This window comes from Haemaphysalis longicornis, unplaced genomic scaffold (assembly GCF_048455015.1).
Source record: "Haemaphysalis longicornis isolate Haplotype H1 unplaced genomic scaffold, Haemaphysalis longicornis Haplotype H1 scaffold_10, whole genome shotgun sequence".
In the NCBI taxonomy this organism is placed as follows: Eukaryota; Metazoa; Arthropoda; class Arachnida; order Ixodida; family Ixodidae; genus Haemaphysalis; species Haemaphysalis longicornis.
The window spans coordinates 13,795,679-13,820,812 of NW_027526204.1; the positions used below are offsets into that span (position 1 = coordinate 13,795,679).

General features: G+C 49.1%; 1 protein-coding gene across 2 annotated transcripts in view; it reads left to right on the forward strand.

Annotated features, from left to right (window-relative positions):
• Positions 1-58: 58 nt before the first annotated feature.
• The window catches only part of LOC144158215 (uncharacterized), a 154,858-nt gene continuing 129,782 nt past the window's right edge, over positions 59-25,134 (forward strand). For both annotated transcript variants that reach the window (XM_077688913.1, XM_077688914.1), the window contains exons 1-8: positions 59-826; positions 4,784-4,953; positions 7,560-7,632; positions 10,536-10,603; positions 12,299-12,421; positions 16,642-16,801; positions 20,855-20,982; positions 21,884-22,057. In XM_077688913.1, coding sequence (XP_077545039.1) covers positions 688-826; positions 4,784-4,953; positions 7,560-7,632; positions 10,536-10,603; positions 12,299-12,421; positions 16,642-16,801; positions 20,855-20,982; positions 21,884-22,057 — 1,035 coding nt within the window. In that variant the 5' untranslated portion in view covers positions 59-687. The remainder of the gene's footprint in view (positions 827-4,783; positions 4,954-7,559; positions 7,633-10,535; positions 10,604-12,298; positions 12,422-16,641; positions 16,802-20,854; positions 20,983-21,883; positions 22,058-25,134) is intronic.

Genomic DNA, 25,134 nt, shown 5'->3' on the forward strand with positions numbered 1-25,134 from the left:
TCATGATACAAAACAATTAAGCCAAATGATGCGGACACAAAATAAAGGTTATTTTTCTCACCAGCCATTTATTACAACATTATTAAACCTTTCCTCCTGTAACGCTTGACGCAAACTACAAGCCTTCGGACGAAAAGCGTGTAATGTCTGAGCTAACAAACGTTCAACTGTAAGACAAAGCATCGTTTTAAGAGCTGGTGTAGGAGAACACAGAGTACAGAATATTAATTGGAGGCTAATTAGATAGTTCAGGCGCTATGGTGAGAGTGCTATGCAGTGAAGGTAACTCCCTTGGTAACTCGCCGAAAACAGCATAGCGCCAGCTTCATCCAATCCAATCCATTTTCGGAAATCAATTTCGTTTGACGAGAAAGTGAAGTAAATGGAGTGCACTGCGCCAAAGTTTCTACGCTTCGGAGACTGGTGCCTTTGGAACTACCGGCTTACACTCCAAAACAGTGAAACGCCGTGTATTTCATCTGCGCCGACATGTAGCTGAAGACGTGCAGCCGTTGTTTCATGTTAGACGAGACTGTCTCTCCTGGTCAGTACGTGTAGAGTGCGGGGTGCTGTTGGCATACGAGCAGTGACATGAGTGGTGTGTGTTTTCGTCTGAGCCGTATCATCGACGCAGCCTGTCTTGCGGTGAGGAACAGTTGAGCTAGCTCGCTGCAAAGAGGCGCAGCCATGTACCAACTCTTCGAGGCAACGCGGCTGCTCTCCCTGTCAGCCGCGCGCCCTCAACATGAGCAGCGGCCGTCGGTGATTTTGTCGACGTTCGCCGAGCTCGTTGACTGGCAAATCCTGGTCCTTGTTTGCAGCAATGGTGAGAACAGTGTTTGGGGTGCGTCTGAAGTCGGTGTCCTAAATACACCGGCGCTGCATCTCTGTGCGTTGCTCATTGTGTGCCCACAATACTTTCGTTATCCAGCTGACAGAAAGGGGGAGAACGTTTTGTGTATACCGAGAAAGGGCCTCATTGAGGCGTCCTGATTTCGAGATGCTTTGAGCCCGGGCCGTGTCGACAGCCTTGCCGGAGCTGGCCAAGGCTCTCTCTTGAAGAATAGTGCAAATATGGAGGTTGAAGGGGAAGGTCTAGTGCTAATTGGTCGTAGTTGCCCATTATGAGTTAAAGGGGCCATGTAGGCGAAACACAAGTTTGGTTCATTCGAAAGATTGCCTCGTTAGAATCATGCTGACACCACTTTTTAACGTAAAATTCGCTCAAATAAGCTGAATAATTAGGAAAAACGGGAATGGCCGTGCGACCCACTAGCTCATTTCCTGCAACAGAACAGACGGTGTCGTATGCCCAGCTGTGTCAGCAAAAACAAATTAGGCAGGGCTTATAACCTTGCCGAACGAGCTGTTCGTGCTTAAATTTAGGTCACAATATTTTTGTAGCAGTAAGAGTTGTGGGGTGAACGATCACGTAAACACCGAAGCAGTTGGTGCGGCACTTTGCCGGCTGACACTGCCTAACACAGCTGTCGGACGCATTGGACTTGTCTGACACAACACTGACCAACTGACATAAGCAGCACAGGCACTTACATAACCATGTTTGCAGAGTCATAGTTTACTTTTTAGGAAACGATTAGTATGAACCGTAATAAAAATACGGCAGGTATAGAAGTCCGGCCAGAAGCAAAGTGTGAACAGTGGCAATTCAGCAGTATTGCAGGGCCATCATTGTGGACATCACGAGAACGCACAATTTAGCGGGATAATTGAAATTTTGGCTTAAAATGTATAATTTCTCAGTGAATAAAGCATCACTTGCTGCCGGACAGGCGCTGAGGGCACTACGAAACACTAAATCTTTCGAATAAAGCAAACTTGTATTTTGTCTGCATGGCCCCTTTAAGGCCCTTGTTCTCTGTAGAAGCAACTAAGTGTAAAAAATTGTAGGCGTGGTGGGCGAAGAGGTGCACTCTCGTTGGTTAGTGATTTATGGTGTGCAGTCGGGTGGAGAAAGGGGGTAAATTTACGCGGGAGAGCTTGTAGTGCGATGGTTTTCTTTATAGCGCTATGTTCGGACAACTGACGCGTGTCACGTAATTCGGTGGGCTGAGACGTGAGGTTTAAAACATTATGGCAGTTGCAACAGCAGTCTGAACAGGGCATAGCACAGCGTATGAGATGCATGCGCTCGGTCGGCTTTGTCAGCGCTGGCTCATCTCTTGAATCTCTAAGAAACGTCTAAAGAAAGAAAACCTCTAAAGAAGGAGAAGAAGAAACGTCTTGTCCTTCTTCGTTTCGTCTTTTGTCCAGTGTTGGCTAGAAGTACGAGTTCATTAGTCAGTAACTAACTTGCCCAACTCCACTTTAATTATCTTGAATCGGGACCCACAAGATTGGCGATCTCGTTGCCGGGGGTGCCACGTTGAGCTGGTGCCCATGCAATCCTGACTGGTCTTTGCGTGGCTGCTCTCTGATTGGCGATTCGGGGCGTGCTGTTGCGCATTCAGGCACCTGCAGAGTTGTGAGGCTGCGGTGGTGGCTTTGGCGTTGGTTTGGATCAGCCCAATGGCCGTCGCTGCCTCCTTGGCTCGGAGGCTATTTGTTTGTTGTTCAAAACGGCTGTGGCTGCTCTTTTGGGGTGAAACACCCATCTGTGTAGGCAGGACAGGGTTCACCCCTGCACACCTTGTCAATGGCCTCCTTGCACCGTTCCTGATGCACTGGGTGCATGTTGCCAGGTAGTTGGGTGCGGGGTTGCAAGTGATGTTGCTTTGGATGGAGGGGGGGTCGGTCTCCAGTGAGGAGGGTGGCTGAGTGGGGCCGACATTGCCAGGTGTGAAAGGGCCTTGCCACCTCTGTTACTCCGAACCTTCCTCTTTGTCCGGAAAGGGGATGAGGATGCTAAATCGGTGAAGACGTTCGGTGGATGGGCTTGCTGGGAGGGCCATCACTGTGTTAATTTTTGGAGGCTCATGGTGTTAAGAAGAGTGTAAGGGAAGGTGTAGGTAATCCCAGACGTAGGGTGACCATACTCCTGGAGGTAGAAGACTCCACTCCACTCCAGCCGGGGGTGGGGGGCATGCAAAATTGGGGGAAAAAGCGTTTCAATGCAAGAACATCTCTTGTTCAAACGTCACGCTACACCCCATTTTAGGGCAAGAGAACAGTGCCACTCACAGTTCAATAGCGTGCACTAGTTTTGAAGGTGCCACTTCAGATCCTTTGTTGGCGTATTTTGCCGACGATTGAATTTTCTTTAGCTTAAGCAAGACTGTATATCGCGCAACACTTGGTTGAAAAATTCTTTGCACGTATGGAAAGTTCAGCTGCATAAGTAATACTGTATGCAATGTTGACACGAGGTTGATGTCCACGCCGAGTTCACAAGGGGGAAAAAATGCGCTCCACTGGAGCCATCTTTCCAGGAAAACACAGGGCCAGTTTTGCGATGCGGGAAATCTCAGCGCAGCCTGCATCCTGTTGTCGTCTGATTAAAGACTTGGAACCTAGTCTGAGAGGCTGAAATACCTGAAGGGTTCCAATGTTCTGCTTGTGCTGGTAAAATAAGGCCTCTCCAAAGCCTTCTTCGACAAGAAACTTCATAGCGTTCTGCAGTAAAAATAGATCGAAATTGTACACTGGTGGCGAATATCTTAAAATTAAAGTACTCAAGCTCATATTTGTAAAATATGCTTGTAACGGGTCGGCACACTTTTGGTTTGGTCAAATAGCTTGCTGCCCACTTGCGAGCTATGTAGTCCAGCAAAAACGGGACATTATTGTTTGTTGTGATGAAAAGAGGGGATGCCAGACGTGGAACTCAAAAACGGGACGTGATGAAAGCCCAGGCGTGATGAAAGCCTGGGTGAGGCGAAGTGTGTCCTCTTCCCCCACGCCCTGGTCTTGGGTGTGGCCCATCACGTTGTAGGGGACATCCGACTGGTTGTGCTTCTAAGCTTGTTGGTGAGGAAGGTGTTGGAGCAGCCCGACTGGACCTTTATGTTGGCCGGTGGAGCGATGATGCGGCCGATTGTGGGCTAACCTGGAAGGTGTTTTTTGGTGGTGAGCTCAGTCATCTGAGGGGTCCAGCTGAGGCCGCATGTTTTGGCACAAGCAGTCACCAAACCTGCCGCAGGCCTGGTTTCAATATGAGGCGTACCTCCACTCTTCTACCCTTCCCGTGAGCAGTGGGAGAAGGAGCTGTCCAGCTCCGGCCTGGATTCCCAGCTTAGGCTGCTGGAAGGGGCCTTGACAGCAGGGGTCTCCAATGAGGACCCCACACCACATTACGATGCTCATAACAAAGCTTATCCTCTCTCTCTCTCTCTCTTTCAATCCCTGGGAGGGCCCTCCCAAGTTTGTTGAGGCGGGCTCCAAGTTCTAACAGCTAAGGGCCGTTGAGGTTGATTCGGTTTATCTCCAGGGTCGTGGGGCGCCTCAAATTTTGAGTTGCCGCAGTAACATTGTGAAGGTGGGTATCCTCACTGAGAAACTGATTTTGACTGCTGGTGGCAGTGGCTTTGACGGCTGCTTGGGGAAGTGCCAGGCTTTGAAACAAGCCAGGTTACAAGTGGTCTGCCTGAGATATTGGCGGATGACCTGAGTCATGCTCTGATGAAATTCTGTCCCACTGATTGGCACGTTTATTAAGTACCAGGGCAGCCTCCAAGTGGTGGAGGCGCTTGTGTTCCTTGCGGCAGCAATTTCCTCTTGCTATTTGTTGGTGTCTCGTGCCCCCTTGATCGTGAGTGGAGTGATACGCCTGTTGAGCTCACCGTTCCCTCTGGGCTGCCCCACCCGGTGGGCGTGCACGCTGCAGGCCAGGTGGTGCTGTACGTGCGGCACCTGCGGGACCCGCGCCCCCGCCTGTGGAGCCTGCCCTGGCGGCAGGCGGACATCACGGCCCTGTGCATCGACCCGCTGGTCACCCGGCTGGCTCTGGCCACGGCCGACTGCACCCTGCACGTCCTGGACATCACGCCCTTCCTGGTGGGCACCCGCTCCTCTCCTCGCACTTCTCGCCTTGCGTGTTTTTAATTGGTTAATTTATTATTACATCTGCGCCCATTCAATGCATTGCTGTGGGGGGGTGTTATGGTACATCAATAAACACTGCACAAAGGCAAACTAAACAGTGGTTACCTTTGCTTATCAAGCAGCTTCAAATGGAGGTTGAGAAATAAAGGTAGAGGGGACAAGAAGGCATAAAAGGCGGCGAAATGCCGCTGTATCCCTGCCAGCGTCCATCATACGTAATACACCGCGTGCACCCGAGTGTTGTATGATGGGGGTTTTTAATGCATTGTTTCCACGGGCAGTTTGCCGTGACCGCATTGATCTGTCAGAAGAAGCGAGTTGTTCTAAAACAAGGGGACGTATTGTCTAGGTTCCACTGTACTTACATGCAGGCAGTATATAAATACATTTTTTCCCACTTTATAGGTGTGCAGCCATTACGTGGTTGTGGGCATTATGTGCAGCTGTACATTAGGTTATCGCGAGCAGAGACAAACACAGAAGAGGAAGGGCAGACAAGAGAGGCACCAGTTCAGCTAACTTCGCTGTGAAACCATGTTACAAATATGTACCACATGCGGTGGGATCTGCAGAGTACTTCTCAAAACGTCTCCCACAAATTGCACTATGGAAATCAAGTCATTCTTGAGGTTTACTCGCCGCGGTGGCTCAGTAGCTAAGGCGTTGCGCTTCTGAGCACGAGGTCGCGGGTTTGATTCCCGGCCGCGGCGGCCGCTTTTCTGTTGGAGGCGAAAAGCACTAACGCCCGTGTGTACAAGGTTTCGGTGCACGTTAAAAATCCCCAGGTGGTCAAAATTAAACCGTAGCCATCCACTATGTCACGCCTCATTGCCTGCGTTTCAGCGGTGCATTAAAACCCTACAATCAAGTCATTCTTGAGGTTCGGGAAATTTGTTTCTGACGAAAGCAATGTGACGGGCATATCGTTTACGCATCCAATGCTACATTTATCCATATGAAGTTAGCTTCTGTTAGCTCACATGCAGTTGCACCGAAGCTTCTCCATAGAAAGTTGGCCTTATTCAGGCATGGCTAACACATGCTTGGCAGTGGCGTGAGCTAATGCGCATTGTTCAACCCTCTCATTGCCTTTCCTGAGTGTTGCCCTGCCACTTTCGAGGCAACTCATGTAAAATAAATTTGCAGGCATGTTGCACCATCTCCAGGGAGGTCACATGAAGGCGCAGCACTTGTATGGCTAATTTTCGAAGACAGATGGAGTGCAAGTTTTTTCAAATGCATTACTTTGTATTCACCTCAGCTACGCAGCCATGAAAAGTCAGATAGATGTGAGTCATGCGGCCAAGGAAGGGAAATTGGCAATCGGTGTTTTAACTGCCAGCGGCTGCCTTAAGTGAAGCCTCATTGAAAAGAATCTCCTGCTAAACATCTTCAAAACACCTGGACCTCCTAATTAGCAGCTAATTATTTTGTTAAATATTTAGGTGGCAATTTTTCAACAATGCAACTTTATATTACATAAGGTATTCCTGTGCAGAAAGGTTCAGACGGCCTTCAGAGCATCACAGGGCATTTAGCATTACAGAATTTCCACGGAACTAACATGGAAAAAAGTAAAAATCTGCAGGGAGTGGGAGCTAGTCAGAAAAATGCTTGGCAGTGACAGGATTAGTATTCATTCATGAATGTTCATGTTTCCTCGCTCGATCCTTTATCCCCTCCCACACACGCACACAACGCTTGCATTCTAGAAAACATGAATGGCAGGTTTACTACATTCCCGATTTTCTTTTCTTGCTTTCCTTTCGTGTACAAATGTGGGACTTGTGTTTTGCTGCACGCATGGACTGGCACATTCAGTCCTACTGGGGAAAATGTGGTAGGCTTTATTGAGCTTGTCTAACCCTTTCGGGCCTGGCTAAAGACTTCTAGCAATTTGAGAACAAAACCGAAACGGCTAGTTTTCTGGGAAATGGGTCTTCAAGGATGCCTCTATCGATAGTTACAGTAAAAGCACCTCGTTACAGGAGACACTCAAGGGACCCAGGAATCATGTCTCTAGTAACCAAGGTCTCTTGTATGCGATGTTGCTAATATGGCGAATATAGGAAAACTAACCAAACAGTCTTCATTCAAGTGTCTTTTATAACCAAGTGTCTCTTGTAACGAGATTTTACTGTATCAGCATTGATCGTTTTTTGCTAAAACTGAACACTAGAATGAGGAAGGCATTACAGTGAAGGCCCAACTGACGTCATGGTGGCCCCAAGCACCAAAGTCCTCGTTTGACGACGTGGCTGCGAATCCAGAAATACTTGCACTACCAGCCCTATCTTTTGTATGTCGTCTCACTGCTTTCCAGATTTTAGGAAAACAAGGAAAAAAATGTTTTCTGCTTTAAATTTAAATTTTAATTGCCTGACAACCGAATTAGATGCCACGCTTGTAAATTGCCAGTTACTTGCATCACAAGCTCAATTTTTCGTTTGTAAGCTTAAAAGGTCCAAATATTAAAGAAAACACACAGTAAATATTTTTTCCATGGAAAGAAAAAAATCCAAGGCTGCGAAAGGGCTAAGTTCTGGTGCTCCTTGCAGGCAAATGACGAATGCAGCGTTGGCAGAAAAGTCGTAGACGACACACGGCCGATTCATCTGTCGCCCGACCAAGGTACGTAAGGCATTGCTTGTGTGTGCCCGCAAGAGCGATTTAAAGGGTAATCACATAGAGCGATTTTTCCAAGCGACACGACGGGCAACAGCGACAAGCGAGAGGATCTGGTTTTTGTGCGACCCTCCATTGCTAACCTTTGTTGCAGCTCACGATTCGAAAATGGAGAAAGAAACTTTGCTGGTTGCCAGCATGACCACATGAAGCGTTTTTTGTGAGCGATGCGCTGTGCGACAGCAGCGAAAGACAAGTCAGGGGTTCGCCACGGTCCTCTGTTGCTGACTTTTGGCGTATTGCTCGGTTCAGGCCTGACAAAAAAAAAAAAAAAAATACATTGCCCGGAAGGTGTAGAAGCACAGAGGTTCACGGGTACGTCGTCTGCTCCCACCACTTTCAGTTCTAGAGCTCTCCTGGCCTCCCGTGCGTGTGTGCATGTTGTGGATTTGTCCCAAAGTGCTTGTCTTTCAGAGTGGCCCTTGCTAGCATTCATCGTTGTTATTCATTGAAGGCACAACGCATGAGCATTTTCTTTCACTGGAAACCAACCGCAGGGCCTTCAGCCTGGCAGCACACAAATGACCCAAAACCCGCACTACCCCCTTGGAGTGCGTGCGCCCGTTCTGTGCAAGTGGGAAGTACAAAACTGTGGACATGTAGTAATGTAAAATGAACTGATAATTGCCATATAAAAACGTCACCAACTGCATTTTCAATGAAGTATAATTACGCGGTGTAATAATAAACTGTATTCATAGATTTTTTTGTATTCGTAACCAGCTTGTGAACAAAAAGCGGGTCGCACATGCTGGCGTCGCTTCCTTAGTTGCCAGTGACCGGGCGACGAGCTGTCGCCCGTCACTGTCGTGTGAGTGCATTGGCGAGCGAGAAGTCAAGCGACAGCGACAACTTGTCGTTGTCGCCTGTTGTGCTGCTCACGAAATCACTCCTTGTGGTTAGGCTTTTACACACATGATTTGTCTCGAATGTGTGGACATGGAGGCAGGGTTGACAGTAATTTAATCAGTTGAAAGAAATTTAAAGTTTTAAGCACTCTGTAGGGCTGAGTAGGTATAAATGCTTTCTGCGTACTATTACTTTTTTAAATGTGAAGATTGGCTTTTTGGGGAGTGGCTGGGCCCTGACTGCCGGTTGGTCCCCCTGTCCATAAGCGGGGTAGAATAAAATATTTGGTACAGTGGATCGTTAATTTTTCCCAGCAATGAGGAGCAAGTTTCTGCTGTTTACTCTACAGAGTGATTTCATTTGATTTGCCACTAAACTATGAAAAGCTGCGACAGTAACAGAAATGGTTTTTTTGGGGGGGAATTTTGAGGACCAGTTAAACATTTCAGGAGGTATTTTTGAAAACAGTTCATTTTTTTCCTGAATTTAAGGTCCATTGAGGTCTACGCACTCTAACAGTCTAACCCTGTCACAAAGGTAGGGATTATTGATAGCAGTGATGGCATCTTCACTGGACAAAGAATCTGCATGGAAACATCCTTTCTCATGAGCTTTTGGTCAACAGTCAAAAATTGCGCGACCCATCACGCACACACCTTTTCACATGCATTTTGCGCTCTTTCAGTTGAGATCGCTGTGGTATCAAAAATTTATTGTGCTGTTATTCCCCGGTCAACTTTTTCCACAATGCTTGGAATGGAATGGCGGCTGCAACTATGCAATCAGCATGTGCTTGGCTTAAGTTTGTGTGCCGCGATGTTTCAATTTGTTAATGCAAAAATGAACGGCTTTCAGTGCTTACACAGAGTTCATGCAATTTCATCTGACTCCACTGTGATTGGTGGAGGTACCCACTTCTTTAAAAAAGTGATTTATCACCGCACAGAACTCGTGCTTTCTAGTTCTTGTGAGAAATGCTTATTTTAAGTACTTCCTTCGAATGCGTGTGTGATGAAAGTGATGTCTCACCTATCTGAGCTGGGCTGAGAGAGATTGCACAGTGATTCCTGCCAGCCACAATGTCATCACAGTTCCGTTTCACAAAAATTTATCAAAGTTAGCAACCCCTAGATTTGCAGTAGATGACGTACCCAACTTCGAAATGACTCCCTTATTGGAAATGAAAAGAATTTACACTATACTGTACACTACTCGGCTTCAGACATCATCATGTTTATGGCGTGGGTATACACTACAACATGGTTTCTCAAAGTGGGTTCCGCAGAACCTAGGGGTTCCGCAGGCCCCTCCTTAGGGTTCCGCGAGCCACTGATAAATTTTCCCTGGTTCCGCAGTCGCACAGTCTTATATGGTGAACTTGAGGTTCGATTGATCTAAGGAACCTCCATTACTCACGCCCGAGAGCACATGTATCTCGGCGCATAACAGAAACGGGCGAGCTGCGCAATAAATCTCGCTAGCAGCTTGTAGCCAGCCAGACTCCGAAAACGGGCCACGTGGTTAAACTATTGCACTTGAATCTCGGCCTTATATTACCCCCATGCGCATTTCTCCTGTTTAGAGATAGGTGCCGCTAGCGTACATGCTCGTGTTAAGTCGACGGGAAAAAAACGATACCCTTGCTTGCTTTTGAATTTATTGCACGTTAATGTAGCATGAACGGAATGAAAACTGGCGGGAGGGGGGGGGGGGGGGTTCCTTGGCACTTAACGGAACTTAGCAGGGTTCCCTGGGACCAACATGCTTGAGAACCCCTGCACTACAAAAAAGATGCAAGTAGTACCCGACACTACTCAGCTTCAAACATCATCGTGGCATTCAGAGTTCCCACAGTTGGTCCTGAAGCATTCTGTGTCATATCTCACAGCTGAAGGTGGAAGGCAGTTTGTGGTAATGCGCAGATTTTTTACTGTTGTGCTTTGTTGGCACTACTGCTGTGGCGTGGGGTGCCCGTTTTGAGTGTATTTCTTTTATCGCAGGCACGCCAACATGCATCTGCTGGTGGCAGACGCTCAAGGGAGTTCCAGTGGCTGTCCTGGGCACAGAGGTGTGTTCCCAGTCCAGTGTGTTCAAGACTTTGCCATGTTCCTGCGTGCGGGTGTGAGCATGTTCGTGGAAGGTTCATTTTTGGTGCTTAATTTTATTGACTTGAAAGGTCCCAGCAACTGTCCGTGCATTTAGAAGGGGAAAAAAATAACCTTGTTAGCCCTTTCCAGTCCTAAACTTTTACCCACTTTCCAGCCGTTTTGGTCTGCAGCTTTTTGCCACTTTCTGGCGCCACTAAGAAAAATGCAAACTGTGCAAGAAAAACTTGCAGGATATTTATTTCTTCTCTCGCATTCTGCTTGGAACTCCATCACCGATATTTGAGCGGCATGTGAAACTGCTCGAAGCATTCTCCTGGGTTCCGGCCAGGGTGGTTGCTGCAGGTTTTTCAGAAAAACGCAGTTTCTGTCCAGTCTCTGTTTGTTCTTCTATCGCCGCAGACAGCACATCTGATGGAGGCACGTAATTCCCTTCCTCACTGAAGTCATCATCGCTTTCGCTAAGTGCGCCATTGTAAAACGCACACGATGAGAAAGTGGCCATGCTTATCGCCAAACAGCTGAAATGTGAAAACGCGCTCGGATCCAGAAGGCCCGTGCTGAACATTGGGCTGCACCCTAGTGCAAGAAGAGGAAAGCTTCAACCAGTTCACTTTTGCCTCAAGAGATGGTGCACCATGTATGCAATCTTTCAAGCATGTCGCAGTGAGAAAAACCTCAAAATTTAACCTTGAACACCCAAGTCGGGCGAAACCTGACAACAGACTGCTACGGCCGTGTTGCGTTTCTGAGCTAGACCCGACAATGGACCAGAAAGGGTTAACTACAACAAGAGGATCCCCGTGGAACCCAGCATTGTGCCACAATGGCTGAAAGTTCCACCTCAGTTCTATCAGGCGGCAGCCCAAATTGTGCTAAATGAGCCCTCATGCATTGCTGGGATGGGTCAGTTTGACTTGGACAAAGAAAAGGGCCAGCTGTGTTTGCCATCGCAGTTGGGCTGCGCCTCTTTCCCAAAGGTTTTGTGTCATTTGAGGGCCACTGGAACAGCCATTGGGGCATTACTGTAATGTCACTCTTAAGGCGAGACGAGAAAAGACTGAAGTTAACCTGGAGACTTAACTCAAAGATAACGTTTAGGCCTTGACGAATGGACTTTCAAAGTTTAAGGCTTGAGTTGCTACGTGGCCACTGCATTGCTCTCATGTTCACCCATGGCACGATAGTGTGGGTGTCGGCAGAGGGTTACACAAGGGGCACTTGCCTCCCCAGGCCACACCAGAACAACTGCCCCCTTTCCCCCGCATTACAGTGGGTTGGCCCCCTCAAGAAAAATCCTGCCGACGACCATGCATCACGCCGCGTTGTTTATAATTATTGATCGCCCTCATTGCTTTGTCGCACCAGTTGTGACTTTTGAAGCGGTCCCTCGCCCGATTTGAGTCACGAATTTAGATATCTCAAAAGCAAGCGGGCACTGACTGAGCCTGTATTCCCCCCTCCCCCGTCGCAGCTGGGAGCGTCTCATGTTCACCCACTGCATAGGTGTTTTGCCACGCTCATGAGTAATCATAGCCCCTATCGACTCGTCGTACCATAGCGGTGATGCTGCCCGTCTAGTAATTCAGTTCTCCAGTAGGGGCCTCTCAAGAGCAAGCGTTCACCAACTGTCACCCCCATCCCCTGTACTGCTGCAGCTGGGCGTGGTGTGCTTTGTGGACCAGCTGGGGCGGCGGCAGCTGGCCAGCACCACCATTGGCCAGGCCGTGGTGGACGTGCAGGTGGTCACCAGCTCCGTGCGCAGCATCACCCACCTGCTGGTGAGGGCTGGTTGCTGCGCAAAGAGGCCCCGAGCTTGTCTGCAGCGGAGCGTGTTTCTTTGCCTGTCGCCATTGCTCTTGCAACGGTAGGATGAGGGGGCATGCATCAGAGGCGCACTTTGATCAGCCTAGACAGCCATTGGATGAGAAGACCCGTGGAGTGATCTCTGCATGAAAATTAAAGATTGGAACTGATTGGGCTGTGTTGTTTGGGGAAGTAGTGATAGTCTAGGAAGGACCAGTTCACAAGAGCCTCTGCATTGTCCATGTAGAAAAGGTTCTGGCACCAAACGAGCTGCAATGAAAATAACCAGGGAAAATTGTGGTTTTGTATTTCTTAGCTGCGGAATATTTAGCATGCACTGTTAGGCAAAGTGAACATTCGTGCAGTGAAACCTCATTATAACAGGACGGGCTGTAACGAAATAATTGATACAACGAGCAAAGTGTAATTTCCCTCGAAGGGCCCCATAGAAACCAAGGTATTTGGAATCTCATTTAAACTACCGTATTTTCTGGTCTATAAGTCACACCTTTGTATAAGTCACACCCCCCTCAAAATGACAGTTTTCCCGGAAAAAAAAAAAAACGTATATAGGTCGCACCGGTGTATAAGACGCACCGGTGCACAAGACGCACTTGTTAATTCGGTGAACTCATAGTGAATTAGATCGTTAGAAAGAGCAGCAGAAGTACATGGTTGCGGCGGCCTCCGCCTGTCAACGCATCGCCCGGCAAGGAGGGCTATACTCGGTGACAACTTAAGAACGGCACCGGAAGTTGCCACTGTGCCTCATCACCATAGCCAGATGTTTCTCCGCGCGGCGCAAGTAGGTCGTTACTGGGAATATTTTGAACGTGGCGTGAGCCGTTCCCATGATTTTTTGGACTTAATATGCTTATAAACAACTTCAGTGACGACAAACAAACTGCCTGAGACAAGGCAGACGATATCACGCATTCATAGCAAACCCCTTTCAAAACGTGCGCCCACTGACGTCACGGGTCCGGCGCTTTGGCGGAGTGATACACTACATGAGGTGGTGCCGTTCTTGAGTTGTAACCGAGTATAGACACGTGCATATACCGTCCAACGTCTAGACAGAGCTAACTTCTCAAAAATGGTTTATTGATACACACAGATGGCATGTACTTACAGACGGCATTTAGGCAAAACCATCGAAGTCTTCTTCCTCTGACTTGCTAACAAACAATTCAGCAACTTCAAGTGGGAGTTCCGCCGGCACATCGCTGTCGCCTTCCGACTCACTGATGTCTTCTTTGCCAACATTGTCACCACTCGCGGAACGGATCAGTCCGGCCTTTATGAACCCGGCTACAACTGTTTTTGTAGAAATGGAGTCCCAAGTGTCGGAAACACATTTGGCCACCTCTCCAAACGTGGCGTGTCTCTTGCGTGCTGTTGTAAATCAGTGCAATAAAGGTGTCATGGCGGACGGAAGTGACGCGCCCGGAAGTGGCCCGAAAATTGAAACTTATCAGCAAGCTGTCATATTAAAAATTCGCAGCACATTTACCTCCTTTAGAGTAACACTCTCTGTAATATTTATAAGCTGCATTTTATTTTTGCAACCCAGTTTGATGTTACTCTGAATTTATTCTGAACTGTAGTTACTGCGCATGGCAGAAAGTGGCGCGCGGTTGTCGCAGGCCATTATCATTGTTTTTGACTAGAAAAAGCTGCAAATTCTTTGGTTTAACGTCCCGAAGCAACATATAGGCTATAAGAAACACCGTAGCGGTGGGCTTTGGATTCATTTAGACCATAGAGCTGTGTCTCTGAACGTGCGCTGGCCACGCGCGGCTGCCGTGAACCGTATTTATTCCATACATAAGTCGCACCGGTGGATAAGACGCACCAACGAAAATTTAAGAAAAAAACTGTGACTTATACACCGGAAAATACGGTAGGTAAAATCTGCCCGTTAAGGGATGTAATGAGGAAATTTTGCTAGGAAATAAAAATTTGAGCCAATTTCATGAGAGTGTACAACACGGATTTGAGATGGTGGCCAACACGACAACTGTATATAATAGTTCAAAACTCCGGCCATGCATCCTCCAGTAATGTGCGCAAAGCTGGACGGCATGCCATGCGTCCCCCTGCACACACAATGCTGTTCCGACTTCCCTCTCACTGCACACGGCACGCAGCCAATGCACGCGGCATGCATGGCTGTGGCGCGCTTGCCTGCACTCGCCTTGTCACTCACCGCTAGGGTTGCCACCTGCCCGGTTTTGGATTGGCCCGACCGGTTTTTTAAACAGCGGGCCGGTTGCCGGTCCATACTTAAAACCGGCTGTCATTGGCCGGTGTTTTGGCCCTCGTGCCGTGATTATGTCCGTTTTGGCGTTTTATAAGTGTCAATTCAACAACTAAGGCGATAAATATGCGTTGACAAGCTGCGCAAAGACACGCGAGCAGAGAAAATATGCGGGCGAGCGCGCTGCCTGTGATGGAGGGGGACGTAAGGGAGGAACAGAACAACGAAGAGCTGCCGCCGCGGTTAGCAATTGGAGTCACTTTTCAGTGAAGCACATACAGAGCAATAACCAAGCTCTCAATCACTGTCAGTACAAAAGTTATGTTGATTTCTCTCTAAGAAAACGCTACAATAAATGGCACTGCATGTCAAAAACATGGCATCTTTTGTCGGCACATTCTATATACCCCCCCGTCCACCCGAAGGGCTGTTTTTTTTTTTTTTTTTCGGGGAAAGGTGGCAACCCTACTCTCCACAAAAGCCGCGTTATTAAAGTTGTACATGATTTCTTATCTTTTTTTTAGAAGGCTTCAGTCTTTTCTTTATCGTGCTGCGTGCATGATTTGAGCAAATCGAGTGTGCCATGCGGGAAGCAAAGGCAAAAGACTACGACGCTAGAGCGGAAGGCAGCCTTGATAAAAGTCGCCACATTGGGCATGAAGCTGAGCGAGTCATCGTTTGCATCAGAAAGATGCACAGACGTCCAGTTCCGTGCTTCTTTGCAGCAAAGTCTGTTTGAAATAGTCGTTACGTAATTTGAACTTTTAATAAAGTGGGTGCGCAACTGTCCTTTCTATCTCCAGAATGCATTTATTTTGCTGTGTGCTGCCATGTGGCAAGATCCCATTTCGCCCGCTATTCCTTTTAGGTAAGTACAGTGCACAGTATTTGCAGTAAATTCCCCACTACGGCTATAATGAAATATTGGTCAGAAAGAGCAAATCGTGGTGCCCCTTCAATTTCGTTACGAGGTTTAACTGTATAACAGCATTGTGCTCTTGTAGCACGCTGTCTTCTTGTGGGTGTTGGAAGGTTGACCTCCTAAGATTCGTCCCCTGTAGTTGCGTAGTTTCATCATTTTTAATGTGAAACACTGATAGGCTACTCGTCAGGCTATTGGTGATCCACCTAGGCAAGAAGGAGAGGAGGAAAAGGGCCCAAAGGGGTGAGAGGATTGCATTGGATGGTATTGCTTGAAAAGGGGGATGTAAGTGGGACCTGGAAAACCCGTCACATCTCCAGCACACCTAACCCATCCTCATAAAAGGGCACCTCACTCACTGCAATCATTTTGAGGCTGGGGCTATGGGTACAGTCGAAATCAGTATTGCCAGTAAAAAAACCAAAACACTGAAAGGTGAGAAAATAATCTGGTGCATTCAGGTGCGATAAAAAACTCTTGGAAAGTGTCAAGCAAGTACTGCTGCAAGGTGCCATCGTTGCCACATTTGCCACATCTTCAGAGCAGCAACACAGTTTGCTTTGTAACTTGACCTACCTTTTTACACCATCACTGCAGCACACCATCTCACATGCCTGACTGCAATGCAAGGCATCATGCACGTTTCGGCATCCTTAAGTACCATTTTTTTAATTTTTTGCACTTTGTTTTTTTGTGCAGTAAGTGCGGAGCAAACTGCCTGTACATTTGCTAAGAGAAGTTCCTAGCTAAGTACCAATCTGAACTGTCTTTATGAAGCAGGTGTTTAGGTGCTCTCTTGAGCCGTCTCCATGGCCAGCCTGTTGATAGGGCCATGTCTGGCTTTGTCCGTGCCGTTCGCTCATTGCTAAATAATCCAGGGCCAGCGTGTGGCTTGTTGCCAAGAGCTGCTTTGGAACTGCTATTCCCCGTGCTAGTGTGCAAGTCAATAACACAGGGCTGCCAAAAAGCCGGTTAGTTTTGAGTGAGCGGCGGGGTGGGGGCTGCTGGCGCAGGTGACCGATGTGGACCAGCAGCACTGGCACCTGCTGCTGGAGGACAAGGCGGCCGGTCACGACTGGCTGCGCACCAGTGGCCACACGCCGGCCGGCGGAGCCCCCCCAACGTCTGAGTGGAGGCTGTGGTCCTCGCCCGATGACCCCGCCACGCTGCTGGGTGAGTGGGCACTGCAAACGAGATTGTATTTCCGCCTGTGGGCATTTATAGCAGAAGGCGTGCAGGGTGCCAGTTGACGAGGAATTTTCGGGTAACTCTCGTGTACTATTTCAGTGTCTATGATGAGGGAAGAAGAGCGGTTGCTGCTTCTAAGTAAGCGAGTAAGCAGGCAGGGAATTGGTTCTGCAAAGTGATGCGGTATCCACTGAGATGGCTGCACGCGGCACTGCGGAGCTGGTGAACTGTCGTAGGCGCAGTCGCCAGAGTGCACATTCATGATAGCATATACCAAGTGATACACCTCTGCGTAATGCAGGGGTCACACGAACATGCAGAAAACATCTTCCTGTCGTTCCTTGTTTTCCTGCGAATCTTTGTCGCCCGTTCAGCCAACACTGATGCCACACCTGGAGCTGGGACACAGCCGGCACTGAGGGCTGCAGTGCGGCAGATGGCTGCTTCCGTCAAACGCTGCAGCGCACCTCTGTTTTGGGCTCCCGGGAAAGCCACTAGTGATTGAGGCGGTTCGGATGGCTGTCTGTGCGAGCGACTCTCCTCCAGCCTGGCGTATCTTTGTAGGCTTGGATGTCGATCTCCACCATCTGCCGCATGAGTGTATGTAGATATGGCGTGTTGTTGACAAGAAATGGATAATGCTGAAAGGCACAAACTGTCTTCTGCAGGTGGAAGCGTCCGTGTCCGCGTGACCGCCGTAAGCATCTGTCTATGCAGTGGGCTACATGTGAGCACGAATGAACGTACGCCGCAGCAACTAAAACTTGTCGCGCCAGCCGCCAGAATGCAGCTGTTCGTCATAACACGTTTACTCATCCGGGAGAGGGGATGGTAGTGCAGGGGAAAATTGTGCTGGGGGTTGCTGCTGCAGTGTCTTGTGAAAGTGGCTGTCGAAAAACTGTGGCGATGCTCTCTACTCAAACCGGCCGTGGAGGGACTGGTTTGGTGAAACAGCACCGCATGTGAGAAATGCAAGCGGCTGCCAGTGTTTGTCGTCAGCAACCGTGTTGTGCTTGCCCCAGAAATAGTCAGTTCCCCTATGCGAAAAGTAATGTGCGGACGCAAGCATGGCGGGTGCAGTCAGCGGTGCCCGCGCTCAACCAGTAATAGGCAGATCATGCACGTTGGCCGCTGAAAAAAGCGCGACGTATGGCCGAGTGGAGCCACTGACTGCCCGCACCTTGGAGCGCAAGAGCTGTGACAGGTGTCTCTAGGGGGTCTTGCTGCGAGCTGATGAGCTCGTAGCATGCGCAGTGCTCTGGGGCGCAAGGAAAGAGCGAAAGCTCCAGGCCTTGTGGCTGGCACCTTTTAGTGAACGATAACTCGAGCCATTTCTTTGGGAGGACATTCCTCGGATAATACTCCAACACTGTGAGCGTAACACTGCGAGCCCCTCAGGGATTCCTATTCAGGGCCCCTTTAAACAGCGCCACAGAGATGAAGACTTAACGAGAGACTTGATGAAATTCCTGGCTGGCGGGGCAGCACCGTGTGGTAGCACAGCTGTGGCTCAGCAACTGTGCGATGGACGGGGGCTTAGGGGACGTCCATAAAGAATGCATGCGCAGGTCAAAGAGGGGATACTGCTTTGCTCTCCTTCAACCCACTGCAATGTCGTGCCAATGGTTGCACTGGTTGCTGTGCAAGAACTGGTCTGTGGCAACTGTCTTTCCAGGGTGAAGCCATCAGGGGTGAAACACATTTTAGTCGCTGAGCTGTGCACTGCGTACACTACTGTAGCACGAGTGCCATCAGGGAGGCAGAGTTAGCCGGGCGTGGTCACACACTATTCAACAGTCTTCTTGTGGGGAGGCTGCAGTCAAAGGTGATTACATGGCAACCGCCATGGTGCCCTGCTTTCAGTAGTACAGGCAACAGCAGAGTCTTTCTTCCTGTGTGGTTTTCGCAGCAGCCGTCATTTTGTGTAACTCGAACATTTACTCTGCCTTTTCCTGACCGGTGGGTGTGTTATGGAACCATGCTAGACTGCGTCATTCCAGCAGCACAGAGGCCGGTGTTGTGAAGCTTGAGAAAGCACTCTCACAAAAATGGGCTAAGGTGCGAGTGAACTGAACTCCAAAAACGTGCAAGGGGAAAGGAACGTGAAAAATAAAATCATGCGCCCCTCCGTCTAATGGCAGCAATTTCTTGTGATGGATTCCTTGGTTGGCCAGTCCCACATGGCGAGTATGCAACTATAGAGGTATGCACCACTTTTGTAAAAACACCGCAGCAACTCTCGGGCATGCTCTCCGTAGGCCTAACTTTGGGGTTTCGGGTCTACAATGTGAATCGGTACCTTTTTTTTCAATTGTGAAAGTTTGCTCTGCAGCCTAAAACGGTGGTGGCGAGTGAGTCTAAATGTGTGCAAACAGGAAGTTTTGACTGCTGCCTGGCGTACAGTGGGGGCTTTTTCGAGTGGGTGCCGCTTCAAGGCGTTAAACCTGAAAATGTGACGTTAGGCCTAACGTCTTAAATCTCACAATGCGATGTCAATCCGAACGTCCAGCGGCTAACAGCCTGTTGGCGTACAGGGCAACATGGTGCTCGTTGCAAGTCTTTCTGTGGGTAATGGCTGTCAGCTTTCACCTCTGAACGTGACGTTAGGCCTATGTACGTCGCACCGTTGCAGGCCTGCGTCACTTCCTCCCTCTGGTGCCCATCAACTTTTAGCGGAGGGGGCCTAACCGAGCTATCCATCACCAAGCTTCGGAGGGAAGCGTTTTAATTTCTCTACACTCACCCACGATCATTGTCATCGTCAGAGAAAGTTGGCTTTGCTGCAGTGAGTTTTTGCTAACGGACATCATCAGTGAGAGGCTGAAGGCTTTGCTTTAAATGTGAGTTATGAAGACAATAAACACGTCACAGCTCCAAACAGGTGCAGCTCAGGGCCAAAGCACCTTGGCACCCGGCTGGAGCTCAGTAGGTGAAAATTGGGAGGGAAAGCTTCAAGGCCACACACTGTGCTTGCGTGCATCGCCAGCTGCCCATCGTGTGACCAGTGGGGTCAAGGTAGGAGTAGGCGACCGGCGACATAAAAAGGAGCTACTCAGCCTTCTCCAGTCGTCTGGCTTGCAGACCACTTGGAAAGGTGAATGCCAACACCAGGTGGTGAGGGGCCCACCAATTGAGCCCACAAGGCACCACACCAGCACTCCCCGGTGGTTCATGGGGTTCAACATTCCGACGTTTGCAAGCACCACTGCTTTGGGCTTTGATGTCGTAAGGCACACCAAATGTCGTGGCGGCCGTCACGTCCCCAGTTAGGTGACCTTCAAGGACGCCTGCAACCCAGCTCACAGCCTGTGCATAGACGCAAACCAGTGGTTGCCATCATCTGTGGGAAACGGGGGTTCTATGCAGGGGCTCAAACAGGCCGGGGAACACTTCCCAGTTTCAGCCGAATACGTCTGCCCCAGGTCCTTTGGGTGGGAACACGAGGTGTGGGGCCCTGTGGCAGTCACTGGGTAGTCATGGATGCAGTGCTGGCCGTGGGCAAGCTGGAGCTAGTGGTGCAGCATGCACCAGAGAGATAGCTGTGCCGCCACAGGGACCCACAGTCCTCCACGGCAATCCCTTCAGGAGTGAATTGATAAACACATTTCCAAGACTCTGTTGTGTATTGCTGCCTTTGTGCTCTTTCGTGTTTCGGGAAGGGCCTAGTGTGGGTCACGTGGCCTTCCCTCAGCTAGCTTCCTTGTACAGCTGGGCAGCAGGAGGTGCTTGGCGAGGGCATTTTACCTTGAGCAGAAATTGCGCCCATTTCCAGGCTGTAGAGACAGCAGATGCGGTTGCTGCTTTACCGTTCAGGTCACAAGTTTCAGAATCAGGGCGAAGGCAGTGCGACCAGTTCACAGTTTTGAGAAGGTTATTTCCACCGGAGCAGGATCTGGATTGGGGGTCGGTGTCGGAGTGTCTGCCCAGAATAGTGGCTCTGTGGCCTTTGTGTTGTGGGCGTTGTCAGAGTTGCTGTTGGAGCCACCTTGCCCCCCTCGTGCAAGTTGCCTGAGCGATTGTGTTCCCCGCCTCGTGCAGAGAAGAAGAGCCAGCAGACGGGTCCCAGGCGGGTGTCCAAGCTGGGCAGGGACACCATTCTGGACCGGCAGCTGGTGCAGGGCCGCCAGTGCCTGCTGCTGCTCGACCCGGCCTGCGGGCAGCTCGAGGTTCGTGTGTGTATATATGGGGCTGGAAATGGGGGGGAACCCGTCTTTGGTTTGTCCGGTGTAATGTGGCAGGCGTGCTGCCTCCCCAAGTCGTTGGGAGCAGGTTTACTTGGTGTGTTAAATTGCAAAGCTCCCCATAGATCCTGTGTGTCGAAGTGGGTGTGGCCCCTAGTTTTGACCCCCCTGCAAACAGATTAGTGTGACATGTGTTAGCAGGGAATTGAAGTTGTTATCGGTAATGTGTGGCTGCTTCTGCTAGCAATAGGAGAGAAGTCGTGGAAACATTGGAAACACTTCCTAGTTTAATGTTTTCTAGCTTCCAAACCAAGTTTTACTGAGCGCATTGCGTTATTAAGTGTAAATGCTTAATGCACTAGACGCTGCACAAATACGCTTGTTCTTCATTTGCTACGAAGAAGGGGTGCTTGCACTGCCCAGATTCTCAGGTGGAGTTTCGCAGGTGGCGGGTATTGGAGAACTCTTGTTTGGAAAAGGGGTTAAAGATGCAAAGGAATGCAGGTATGCTGTAGCACCTATGCGTGTCACCTGTTGGTGAACAGATGTGTGTGGTACTTGACACACCTTCCGTTACCTGCTGCCTCACCTCTAAGTGGTGATGTCCACTGGTGTTACGCCACAAAGAGGATAGGAGAAACACGGGAAGGGAAAGCTCCAGCACAAGTCATTTCTAAGCGCAGCAGCGTTTATTGTTGAGCAAAAGCCAAGAGAGCCGTGAAGGATGTGGCCTTTTGGGATGAAACATGGAAGTCATCCAGCCCTTCAGTGTTTCCCCTGAGGACTTGTGGAGGACACCAGTTGCCCACCTTACTTGCTGCTGCCTATTCCTGATGCAAAGGGAAGCAGGTTACTCGAGCTCTCCGCAAACTGCTTGGAGGTGCAGGTGTTTGACGGGGGTGACGTGGCCCGGCGTGCGTCGTGCCTGTACGGGGTTCCCGTGGCAGGGGCGCGGCATGCGGTGCTCACGGACCACCTGCTCGTGGTGGCCTGCACGGGCGGGGAGCTGCACTTCTTCTCCCGCTCGGCCCTGGACCTCAGCAGCAGCAGCACCAAGAAGGTGAGGTGGCTCTCTCCCCTCCTCTCTGCTGGGGACGATGCGCTGAGTGCTTTGGCTCAGGGGATGACATGGGGAGGAGCACGTCGTTGGGTATGCGTGGAGAAAGACTTCAGGTGACGTTGAGGTGCAAGCGATGTAGCTCTTCTTTAAAGTTATTAGAACATTGTGCACTGGGGTCAGAGTAGAATTAATACAATTTTGTAGAGCTCTTTGGGGGGGGGGGCTAGGCTGCATGAATTAGTCTGCCAGTTATTGGAGTCTGCACTTCACTTAAAGGCGACGACGACTTCCCCTACGTCATGAGGCTGGGTGTGACGTCAGTTCATTTTGTCCCTGAAAGACTGTTTGTGTAGAAATCCAAGATTGGGTGGTGCATACGACATGATGGACTACATGATACTCTTTGGATATTCCCGGTAGCCATAACTGATGGACGTGGTGCGTCATTCCTCGTATGTTTGCCAAAAAATAGAACTTGCCACTTTTGGTTTGTGTGTGTTTTTGAAATTGCGCATCTTTTTGCCCCACTGTGGGTCCCACGTGGCAGCAGCATATTGCAGCTTCTAATGGAGCTGTCGTTGGCCACAATTCACGCATTCGTATTGGCATTTAAAAACTTTCTTTGAGCAGAGACAGCTTTCATGGAGGAACAGTACTAATGTCAGAGAAGTTTTGGTGAAAAGCAAAACTCAGGTGGTTATGGTTTTAAAGGTTTGGTGTAACATCCCCACGCAGCCAATGGTGCAAACCAAAAGCCATGTTTTTGGCAATAATTTATATAACCACATTTATTTTTAACACGAAAGTGTTTTATTCCGGGATCCACCAAGATATGACTGACATCGTATCCGGCGGCGCCAGGATTCGAGCCGTGGTCTGCCTCGCCGCAACGGGAGGTGATAACGCTTACCCCACTGCGCTATGAGCTGAAGCGCAGACAGATGTATGAACACGCCATATATCCTTCCTATAACCTGCTCCACGAGGTGGTGCTGCCGTCTAAGAGAGGTGAAGCGAAGTAGTGCATCACGATGCTAATGAGCGCCAACAGTTGGCGCCAGTTGAGCTCGTCGCAACGCAAGCGTCTGCCGTACACTCCACGGAGCAGGAATGCGGTGGTCGCACATTTGCCAAAGCGACGCGCCGGCAGGTCGTCGCTCGCAAAGCCCCCCCACAAGACAGCCCCGCAAATCATGCTCTGTCGATGCTGCGGGCCGTGAGTTCACCAAACGATTTGCTGGCAACCCGTTCAGTTTCATTCGCATGGTTTTCGAGTGCTTGGGGTTTCATTTGGGTTTACGCAATGTTCCGGTGCGTGCAATCCAGTGTCTAATGTTGGTGCGTCTGATGGTGTCATACTGATGAAATATAAGTAGCGATGTTCAAATTTATATCGATGGAGAATAAACATTCAACTGATCCTGTGAAGGCACATGTCACTTTGGTGTTTTACCTATTCGTATGAAAGCGGGATCAACCACTTTTTTTTTTTTGAGCACAATGCCAAGTGTGTACATTAAGCTTCAGCTTTGTTATTGGCATCTAGCAGCACAGTTAAATGCTGCTGTGGCGAAAAATTGTATCAGTAGCATTTTCGCAGCTACAAATATTTTTGCATTCCTGGAAAATTTTTACAAGGATCAGTGCATATGGTTTTCCGCAATGGTTGAAACTTTCAGTTGGGTCAGTCCTGTGATAGCCCAAGTTTCTAGAGTGTGTTTTATTTTGATTGATCGTAGGGTTTAATGCGCCGATGCGACGCAGGCGATGAGGTGCGCCATAGTGGAGGGCTCCGGATTAATTTTGACCACCTGGGGATCTTTAACGCGCGCTGAAATCTCGAACACACCGGCGTTTTTGTTTTTCGCCTCCATCGGATTCTAGAGCGTGTTTCACTTTTTCTTCCACTTTTGAGTGGCAAGCGGCCACTGCCAAAGGCTACGCCAGATGCCCTCTTCTGGCCGAAAACTTAACTGCTCTGTTTTGATGCCTCATAACAATGAATAATTTCACTCAGTCTGATTAAATTTCATTGTTCCAGTTGGCCAATGTTTGAGAGGAACAACACTGTGTTGCCGTGCATCTTGAAAGATTTCCTGTGCGCTAAAGACGACCTAATCAGTTTCGAAAAATTGGTGAACAATGCCATTGTCGGGAGTGTACGCTGTGAAAGGATGGAGGCACCAATCACAAGGATGGCAGTAAAGACCAGCCAGAGCTGATGAAGACAATGAGATGCGTTGGATGCCTATTTTTAAATGAGGCAAGACAAGTGAAAGGGGCAAATTTTTTTGTGGTGCCATGCTCATGTGTCCCTGCTTTCTAGTTTATACTTATTGACCCATTTGCCAGTATTGAAAATTATTTTATTATTGCGCGGTTGAACTCTGGAACGTGGTTCCCTTTGCGTAATGGTGCATGAATTGCAAAATTTGAACTGTGCATGGAACATCAATTGTAAAAACTGACTACAAATTAAATCAATCAAGTTCCATCAAGTAAAGTCAAAACATTTTATTGTAAACAGAAGGTTGAGCACACGGTTAGTACATCCCAAAGTCGCAGTCTGCAACGGGACCTCCTTGTTTGAATACCATTACCTGTGCTTTAGTGTGTATGTAGCTCCTAAAGCATAGCTACAAGAAAGAAGGGGTAACTTGGGCATCAGTGCTTGATAACAGTATAATAGAAAAATTTAAAATGTAGGATTAACACAAGATAGGGAAGCAATGGAACGAAAGCCTGGCATACAGTGTCATGAAGATGGACAGGTCTTGCAACATGGCGTGAGCACTGTCAGTATATATTTGACTGCTCCCACCAGTCGTGGGAAAAAGGCTAGGCATTCTAGGGGCTGATGTGACCTTACTGCAAGCCATGAAATAATAACTCTCGAGTCTTCACTTATGCCACTACACCAGAGAGGAAATTTCTTTCCCCTGTGTAATTTTTACACAGGTAGCATTCCACTGCAGCTAACATGCGCCGGATCTAGCACTCACTTGGCTCGTGCAAGTCTCGCATGCGTCAGGCTTTTTTGCACAGCTTCAAAAAATTAAGAATAGCGCAGTGGACGA